This window comes from Aquarana catesbeiana, linkage group LG10 (genome assembly GCF_042186555.1).
Source record: "Aquarana catesbeiana isolate 2022-GZ linkage group LG10, ASM4218655v1, whole genome shotgun sequence".
Lineage (NCBI taxonomy): Eukaryota > Metazoa > Chordata > Amphibia > Anura > Ranidae > Aquarana > Aquarana catesbeiana.
In genome coordinates, this window is record NC_133333.1 from 204978299 (window position 1) to 204988610 (window position 10312).

General features: G+C 43.3%; 1 protein-coding gene across 1 annotated transcript; it reads right to left on the reverse strand.

The window, feature by feature from the left end:
- Positions 1–877: 877 nt before the first annotated feature.
- On the reverse strand, positions 878–9553 carry LOC141111138 (C-type natriuretic peptide 1). Its single transcript, XM_073603174.1, has 3 exons — positions 8457–9553; positions 7080–7383; positions 878–1454 (listed from the first exon to the last, which is right to left on the reverse strand). The coding sequence occupies exons 1-2, from the start codon at positions 8547–8549 to the stop codon at positions 7087–7089; spliced, it is 390 nt and encodes a 129-aa protein (XP_073459275.1). The 5' UTR covers positions 8550–9553; the 3' UTR covers positions 878–1454; positions 7080–7086.
- Positions 9554–10312: the final 759 nt, after the last annotated feature.

The following is a 10312-nucleotide window of genomic DNA, read 5'->3' on the forward strand; positions in this document are numbered from 1 at the left end:
TATATATATTTTTATTACACTTATACATTATACAATAATACATTATACTTCAAGGGTAATTGGATAATGTAAATTACGTATTCCCAGGTCACCTGGCTACTTTCACACTGAAAGCGCCCGGCGTTAGCGGTAAAGCGCCTGTACTGTAGTTTTAGCTGTGCTTTTCGCCCGCTAGCAGTGTGCTTTTAACCCCCGCTGGTGTCCGAAGAAAGGGTTAAAAGCACTCGTGTTGCGGCACTGCTGAAGCGCTTTGCAGGCGATTCGGCAGCGCTGCCCATTCATTTCAATGGGCAGGGTGTTTTGGGAGCGATGTATACTGTACATCGCTCCCAAACTGCCCCAAAGATGCTGCTTGCAGGACTTTTTTTCCCGTCCCACAAGCGCACCGCCCCAGTGTGAAAGCGCTTGGGCACTATTTGTAGCGCTAAAATGCCTGAAAAGCACCTCAGTGTCAAAGGGGTCTTAATATTTTTTTATAAATAATATATTAGGCTAAGTTTAGATGTGCGGCAAGATTGTGGTCAGAACGCATTTCAGAAGAGTTTGACAGGCGGTGAGGAGGCGATATGTTGCCACCATGCCACAACCACATGCATTGCAGGCAAGTGTGGTGCGGCCCCATTCAATGGGTTGCGTTCAGTAGCAGTACTGCCTGCTGAAACTAATGGGGGGATCATTTTTGTCACGGTGTGTGAACACCCTGTCCGCTGCATTTGCAGCATGGGGGGGGGGGGGCATGGTTAGGGCCAGTAAAAATGCTCCTCAATCACATGTTTTTACCTCCCCTTCCCTATTCGCAGGTCTAAACGAGCCCTTGGAGTTACCAGTTTCTGTGTGACTACAAATATTTAAATTAGTGAAACAAAAATGATGGATATTTGGTAATTGTTTTATTTATTTATACTTTGTATATTTAAGCAGAACTGTAACACAGGTAAAAATGAAATGGACTTTAATATTTAAACGGACACATTTCTGAGCTGAAGCAAACTGAGATAACTAGAAAAAAAAATCAATATCGCATGAGGACGCCGCAGAAGTAACTGTTCAGTCCTCTGAATCTGCCCGCCGTCTGCTGGGCGCTCAGAAATAGGCTGCCATGGCGGTGGCCGTGCTTGCTTGAATTGGGATGGGGGTGTTGCGTGTTCCCAGTCCCAGCCAGGCATCAGCGTGCATTTCTTACGCACACATATATAAATCACATTCACTTCTAGTACATCACAGTAAGGTACCCCTGGCTGCATTGCTATGTGCAGGGCGTACCACCCTAGTAAATGAGACCCATAAAGTTCCAGAGTAAAGCTCTGTCATCTGATCTTACAAAATAGGATGACTGTAGAATAACGATGGCCGAGTTGGTGGTTGAAACACATTTTGTGGGTGTCAAAGTTGAAGAATGTTGATGTGTTCTGGAGCTGAATGATATCCAGTCCCATCGATGAGTGATGCTGACCCTGTAAACAGATCACAGATGTTAATAATGCCCTTTTACCATGTATAGGGAAAACTGCAGTCTAGCAGGACGTTGATTTAAAGGGACAGTCCACAGAGATGTCATAATTCATTGTTTGGTAAGTTCTGGAAAGTGAAACCCCCTGACAGTCTCTTCTGTCTCGCCAGTTCCCTGGTCTGTACATCTGCTATAGCCATTATGAGGGCTTTTACCATCCTTGTACTGACTTCCCAGGTATGCATACCTGCTGTGCCCATAATGAAGGCCTCCCACCATCCCTGTGCTGAGCTCCTTGGTTTGTACAGTTGCTGTACCCATTAGAAGGGGCTCCCACAATCCCTGCACTGAGTTCCTTGGTTTGCACAGTTGCTGTACCCATTATAAGGGGCTCCCACCATCTGCTGAGTTTCCGGTCTACACACCTGTTGTGTCCATTATGAGGGGCTTCAACCATGCATGTACTGAGTGCCCAGGTATGCACACTTGCTATGCTCATTATTGCTATGCTCATTATGAGGGTTCTCCACCATCCCTGTGCTAAATTCTAAGATCCGCATGCCTTCTGTGACCATTTCGACAGGTTCCCACCATTCCCAGGCCTGCAATCCTCCTATGCCCATTATGAGGCACTCCAATAATTCATTCTGGATTGTTTTATTTATTTTTAAGAGGAGCTGGAATACCACCAAGTCACAGAAACAGCTCCATGATAGTTGGGTAGAAGTCCTGGCTCTATGGCATGGATATCCAATTAGAGTGATCATCAAGCAATACAAAAAAACAGGGATGACTTATCCCACCAAGCTCCACTTTTAGCTAAACTATTGCCTTTGAGTGATATATAGTTCCACCTGTTACACCACTGGGGAGGAGTGTTTTATTGCCCTGATTTAGTGCTGGTACACACCGGACTCGCACAGGAACGGGATTTCTGTGCAATTTAGTGCAATGTGATTTTCAGCCAATTCATTTGAATAGGCCCAAATTGCACTGAATCACACCAAAAAGTAGGGCATGTGCACTGCAACTGGATCATATAGTACTACGGTACATTGGAATAGTTCAGTCAAACGCACTGTGTCTGTGATCTGTGTTCAGGGTGTCATTAGGAATCTATTGACCCTGCAGCAGATTGCAAATCCAGTGCATTTGGAACCCAGTGTGGGAAATGCACACAGAACGTAGGTTTCTCGCGCCTGGTAATTGGTGATGTGATCTCGCCTGAAGCATGAATCAGAGGTCCAATTATGCAATCCCACAAGCATATGACCATTTTTTTTTTTTTATCATTTTGGGGACGGTTAAAACTGCTGTTTATTTTGCAATCTGTGTCTCATTAGTAAGATTTCCCTTTACATCCTGTCCTAAAGTCTCAACAGGAAGTAAGGATAGCTTTCTATTGTGAAGGAAACAGGAACAAGTGTCCCCATTGGAATATTAACCCTCTATTTCGTTTGTGGTGACAACTCAAAATTTTGTATTTACCCTCACCTTCAGTCCTGGTGACACTGGCGATCAGAACAATTTGAGAAAGTGAATCTTTCTAATGTTGGCACAGACTACAGATAAAGCCCAGATAGGGATTCTAACTGCTCATTGCTTTATCCAAATAAAAAAAAAGAAAGAATGGTTTTTACTTTAGTTAAACCTTGAAATACCTTTTATTCTCTGTGGAAAGGCTGCTTCCCTTCACTCACACTGCAGTGGTCTGTGCTGGCAGAGCTGAGGAACAGCTACACCCCTCATGACAAGTGTCCTCACACAGAGAGGAGGGGTGTGTCTGACCAGTTCAGTGACGTTATTGAGTACATCAGTGGTGGCTCGTGGTATATTTTTTGGGGGGGTGGGGGCAGCAATTCATCTGCCGCCACTCCCCCCCCCAAGTCAGTAGATCAGTTACTGCACTTACCCTAAGTCTCGGGCTTCCTCTGGGAGGCAGGCCTCTGCATCTCCTTCCATGATGGCACGGCTTCCCCTGCGTCTCCTCTTCCTCGGCGGCCAATCGGGTCTCAGGACCCCCTTCCTGAGCCGGGATTGACTGGGAGGAGAAGCAGGAAGAAGCATTGTCACACAACTGGGTGGGCTCAGGGCGCAGAGCCTCCGGCTCTAATCATGTACTTAAAAAAATAAAACTATCATTGGAATTCATGTGTCCGGCACCCTGCATGTAAATTAGGGGCAGAGCGCATGGATTAGGGGGGCGGCGCCCCTACACCCCATATGGACGGGCCGCCGCTGGTGCCTATTAGACAGCACAGTCATATTTAGACATGCCATTTAACTGTTGTAGCAAAAAAAAGAGGTAGGACCTTTGTTACGGCAGTTGACCGGTGTGGCTGAATATGACTCTGCTGTCTAATGGGCAACAGAGGTAAGCTCGCTACGCATGTTACAATCTGATTGTACAATTACCTTTAGATCTACCAACATGCAGTGCAGGAGCCTGCCTGATTGGATACAGATTGATTGGATCAAGTTCAGATAGGTGCTCATATTACATAGCTTCGTGCATTTGAAGTGGATCTTCACCTTTAAAGGCCATGTCATGCCTCCTCCCCGTCCCTCTCTTACAACTGAACATTATTTTTCTTTTTTTTTAACCAAGCAGCACCTACACATTTCTCGCCTTGGCAAGAATTACATCCCCCCCCCCCCCCGTGCATACCCTGCAGCATAGCTGTACATACACTGGTTTCTTTGACCATCTGTGCATGTGTATTCTTTCGACCATCTGAGCATGCGTATGTTTTCCCATGCATGGAAAAATGGCTACCAGGGAAGACTTCCACATCTTTGTGCATGCGTGGAAAATTGTCTGCCATGTGCACAGATGTGCTGATGGGGACCTGAGGACCAAGCTGAGCCCATCTGCTCATCATAATAGCAGCACCAGAGAGGAGTGGAGCTACCTTAGAAGCGGACTGAAGTTACACTCGATTGTGCCAAGATTGCATGGTCAGATTGCAATGTGTTTGGTGAGCCAGTGTGCTCAGTAATGTAACTGAACTGGACAGACACGCCCCCATCCCCTTTTCTGCAATACAAGTGAGGGTGCTTGTGATGAGGGGGGTGGCTGTTTCTCAGCTCTGCCAGCACAGACCACTGCAGTGTGAGTGAAGGAATCAGTGTCCATTGCTATTTGTTTCATTCAATGAGCCTATACCATGCATGTATCCTTTGGGATTTATACTTTAAAATTATGTGAGTTTAGAAAATGCAGCAAAAACAAAGTGGGGGTGTGAGTTTATGACATGAGGAGGGGGAGTTTAATACTACCTACACCATACTCCTGCTAAGTCTTATTTTAGCCTACAGCTGCTGATACTGTCCCCTGACCCCAGGTATCGATCAGCCTAGAATACGATGGACTCTTCAGTCCTCTATGCATCTGAGAAATATAAGCTGAATCTGTTTAATTCCTTCTTATTTTACAAACAAGTTCTGTACTGGGAGAGGAAGCGATCCCAATAAGGAGCTCCTTGTATTCCAGCTCAGCATGGCCATATAGGCAGCTCAGTGTGATTTCAGCACCAAGGACAGCGGCTGTAATTATCCAGCTTATCGGAGCTGTCAATCATCCTGCGCGGAGAAAGAAACACGCACTTCTTGGCTTATTCATTATTTCCCCTTCGGTGATGAAATATCGATGGAGCAGTCTTGTAGCAATTATCGCCCTGTCTGTCATTCGTCTTTGCTAATGTATCTCTTCAATAAATTAATTTAAATTTGTTAATGGCCAAGGCTTTGCCGATGCTTTTCTCCTCCTCCCTTCATTTCCCATAAAAGTGGAATAACTTTTTTTCCTAGTTTTGAATCCCTGGAAGGTTATTTTTTTCTGAATGTCTTTGGGGATTTCCCTTTACTTCCTGTCCGAGTGACACAGCAGGAAATAAAAGAAGATCTCTCCAAAGTGAGGGAATAGTTGTCACCAGAACAGGACTAACCCTTTGGAAGATTTCCTTTCTTCGCCTGTTCTGATGACAACTCAGTATTTTTGGATTTCCCATCACTTTTTGTAGCAGAGGCAGTGGTCACCAGAGCGGGGGAATCTCTTCAGGGACACAGACAGTAATAAAAATCTGACAGATGGTCTAACCCTTTGACATTCTATATAAAACAAAACCAAAAAAAAAAATGGATTTACATGCACTTTAATATTATTTGTCTTCAACTTTTTGACTTATTGAAGAGTTCTGCGGGGTTCTAAAAGTTTCCTACATCAAAAAGAACTTGTACAGTAGCTAGACATTTGTTTAAGGGTCCATTTACTTATCTGTGGTGTGTTAACATATGTTAAGTAGGGCATCAACATGCATGGCACTAAGGCAGTTCAAAATGAATGGAGTGCCAATAGACCCTAACATGCCCAAAAAAAATCACACATGACCCTTTTTTTTAAATGCAACAGACAGCATGCATTGGGGCACGCTACAAAACAGGTTCATTGTATTAGTGCAGAGGTCTCCAAATGTTCCAAAGACAGGGCCAGTTTACTGTCCTTCAGATTTTAGGGGGCCAGACTGTGCCCAGTGGGTATAAACAATTCCTCATCTATGGTATTAGATGGAGAAATAGTTGGTGTCGGTGGAAGAAATAGTGCCCCATTTTTGGTGTCAGTGGAAGGAATCATGCCCCATCATTGGTGTCAGTGGAAGGAATAGTGCCCCATTTTGGGTGTCAGTAACAGGAATTATGCCCCATGGTTGGTGTCAGAGGCAGGAATAATGCCGTAAGGGCCAGATAAAGACAAGCAAAGGGCCAAATCTGGCCCCAGGGCCGCAGTTTGGAGACCACTGCTTTAGTGCACTGGGGTATCATTTAAAATGAATCGGCTGCCAACACATGCTAACATGCCTAAAATCGCACATTTTGGTAATGCAATGCTGAGAAATGCACTACCATGCATTAGATCTTGCTACAATGCAGGTTCATTGCCTTAGTACAGGGTTTCTCAACTCCAGTCCTCAAGGCGCCCCAACAGGTCATGTTTTCAGGATTTCCCTCAGATGAAACGGCTGTGGTAATTACTAAGGCAGTGAAACTGATCAAAACACCTGTGCAAAATAATGGAAAGCATGAAAACATGACCTATTGGGGTGCCTCGAGGACTGGAGTTGAGAAACCCTGCCTTAGTACATCGGGGTGGAATTTAAAATGATCAACGCTGCGCTAAAGCAAAACAAGTTTCGTATGTTACTGTACATTGCGGCAACTCATGCATTACTCTAACACACAAATGTGAATCCTGCTAAGGTTTATAATGACCTATATTGGTGGCACTTGCTTATATACATTATTAGTATCTCTGTCTGATAATATTATGAAAGGGGTTTTAACTAGCTCTTTATTAAATCTTATTCAACTTACCTTAGTAGGCAACTTACTCACAAAGTATTCACCTGTTCCTAAGTTCAGGGGGCCCAACGTTCCTTGCTAGTCTTGTCCAGGTGTGTGCCCAGCTTTACATCTGCTCCCCTTTCCATTTCTGCTGTCTGAGCCCTTAGTAGGCTTACAGGGTATTCTACACCAAACAAACTTGACCCTGTTTTAAAAAATCATCAGCCCACCACAGATGGGCCAAGACATCAGTGAAGCAAACTTGTTCTGTCATGCCCCTACATCTTACCTATAACTCAGCAGCCCAGCCCACTGAATGCTCCGATTCTGTCCAGCTTCACCCCGAAACATCCTCTAGAATAGCCCTTTTTGTTTCTTTGTCTGTATCTTCGTGATGTGCCAACTGGGTCATTTAGCAGCTGCTGGAGCGTCATCTCATTAACATGGGGACTGTCGCCTTGCTCCAACCGGTTTTTGTTCCACTGAAGTTCTGGGTCCAGCTGGTCCAGAGAATCGGTCGGTACCAGCTGCTGATCTGCCTCATCAGAACCAAAGGAACGCTCAAAGTTGTCCTCCAGCAACCGGGACAAGCTCTAGGAAGAAGGTAGTTTGGTCATCTCAGAGCTGGACATCAGCACAATTGTAGACATTGCAATCAGAAGGGTTTAATATAAGATACAAATCAACCCGCCCTTGAGCACATAATCCGGGTTATGGGAGACAGAAATTAAAACCAAGCCAATGATAGCAAAATCAAACCAATTCCATCGATCATCTCCTTGTAACAGTCAGTACATGAAAAATAAACTGTGATTATTTGTTGTGTGTTACTGCATTTAGATTTTACTTTACATTAAAAAAAACCTTGGATGATTATTATTTTATTGATAGAATAGTAGGAAACAATTAAAATTAAAGTTATTGGCATGATTTATTAATAATTATTAATATTCTATTTTAGTAGGATGCTGTGAGATACATAGGGACTGATGCATGAAAAGGTGCAAACAGATAATTCCTTGCTGTCCATAGGAACCAATTTGTTTCATTTTCAGAACTGGACTGCAGTGATAACAGTTAGAAATGGTCTGGATGCTTGTTGCCTATAGCAAACAATCAGAATCCTTGTTTCAGCATCAGACCTGAATTACAGGGATAACAGAAGTTTTTTGATGTAGCACACTTTTCCTATGTTAGCCTTTTTCTGAAATGCTTACCTGCCTGATCCTTTGATATCTATTGCCATGGCATGACAAACTAAAACAATTTAGGGCAATACAGGGAATATGGGTGACATGCCAAGTGCAGTATCCCATAGCATCCAGATGTCATGGTACTGTGGTGACAACAGTAAAAGATGAACTCGGACTGTGCTAAGGGTTACCAATGTTTTCTGTACTAAAAAACAAACAAAAAAAAAACAAAAAAAAAAAAACACTTGCTGGGATCCTTAGTGCCTCAATGGTGAGATTACTACAGTTTTTTTTCTAATCATTTTTAAAAAAATCATTTTATTGTATATATTTATGCAAAAAAATAAAAAAAATGAACAATAGGAAACACAAATAACAGTCATAATAATGATGAAATAGATAGACAGAAGCATAAAATGCATTGAATATAATGTATGACCCCATGATGATGTGTTGCCCAGAGTGCCACCTACCTGCAGGCTGGACAGTGGTTTCCCCTTGGTGTGGTGGTGAGAGACCATGAGGAGCATAATGAATCCAAGGCAGGTGCCACGCTTGTACGACATCTCCTTGCTTTTTCCTGATGCCTGGTGTGTGCCTTCCTCTGACTTATCCCTGGCTGCCTTATATCTGGTGCCCCAGCAGGGCTGCCAGCCCACCCACACGTATGGATTGGCTGCTTATCTCATTCTGCCCATCTTATAAAACAATCATATCCTGGCCTGTGAAGAAATGGCACTCATATATATTTATGGTGTTGATCTGGTTAGTAAAGAACTTTTGTCCAAACATTGTCTACAGGGGGGGAATACGTGTTTCACATATTAGGCAAGAGTTATTTTTTTCCCCTTAACATGAAAATGAACCTTGAAAAATCAATAGGATATAGTCAATTCTTCCAAACTATGTAATAAAGAATTCCTGCAAAAGAAAAAATAATCATAGTTCTGCAAATGCAGAGCACATATGTATTTATATTATTTACAGGAATTGTCTCTTTCTTTATCTTTCTTTCCTTCTCTGTTCCTTCCCTTGGTCTTTCCCTTTCTCTTCTTATTTTCTTTTCCCTATTCTCTCTTCCTCCCTCTCTTTATCTTGGTTCCTCTCACTTTTTTTTTCTCTCCCTCTCTTCATTTCAGTCTCTGCCCCTCACTCTTTCTTCTCTTCATGTCTTCCCCTTCTGTTTATCTTGGTCTCTCACTCTTCTCTCTCTCCTCTCATTCTCTGTTGCACTTACCTTCATTCTCTCCCATTACTCATCTTTACCCCCTATCTCTCCCCCTCCTATCTAACCTTTTCTCTCTATCTCCCTCCATGTTGATGTCTTCCTCGCTCTTACTTTTACTTCTCTGTCACCTTTTCTCCACCCCTTCCTTTTTCTTTCCTTCTTTTTTGTTGTTTACCAAATTTATCTTCCACCCAGATCCCACCTTATATCTCTCACTTTCAAGTTTTATCTTCCTCTTTCACTCTCTCCCTCCTTCCCTTCCAGCTTCTTCTACTCTCTATTTTCCTCATTTTATACTTTCTTTTGTGGTTGCTATGTTCCTCTCTCATTCTTTTCATTCCCCCCCCACCCCACCTCACCCTTTCTCTCTTCTATGTCTCCCCACTTTTTGTTTTCGTCTCCCTCTCTCATCTCCTCGCTCTCCTCTCCCTACTTTCTTCCTCTTTTCCAACCTCCTCCTCTCATTCACTTATTATCTTCTTCCTCTCTCTCCCACCCCCTTCCCATCCCAATTATATATTCATCTCTCTCTCTTGGCCTCCCCCACTCTTTCTTTCTCATTATAGGAACATTTTGTAAATACTGGATGAAAAAATAAAACATCACAATGCCATTAGCCATACCGTCAGGGTTTCATCAGTCTCGTTAGAGTTAGACTTCTCATTGGCTGCTGGGGGCAGGAACTCCACTTTTGCTCTCTTTTTCTTTTGCACAATTTGTCAAAATGATCTTCTTCCATCCGTATCTTCTCACCTCTTTTTATCTTTATCTCTTTATCTCCCCACACACTTTTCTTTTATCCACCCATTTATGCATCCTTCCATCCATCCACCTATCCATCCACCTATACATCCATTTGTCCATCCAACTATCCATAAAACCACCTATCCATCCAATCACCCACCAGCATACATATCCATCCATCTATAGATCTCTCTACATTCATGCATCTGTCCGTTTGTCCATCTGTATGTGCATTTATCCATCCTTCCATCCATCAGTTCCTCCTTCCACCCATCCATCCACCAATCAGTACATTCATACATACATACATAAACCCACCTATTCATCAGTCCATGCACCCATCCATCCATCCATCCA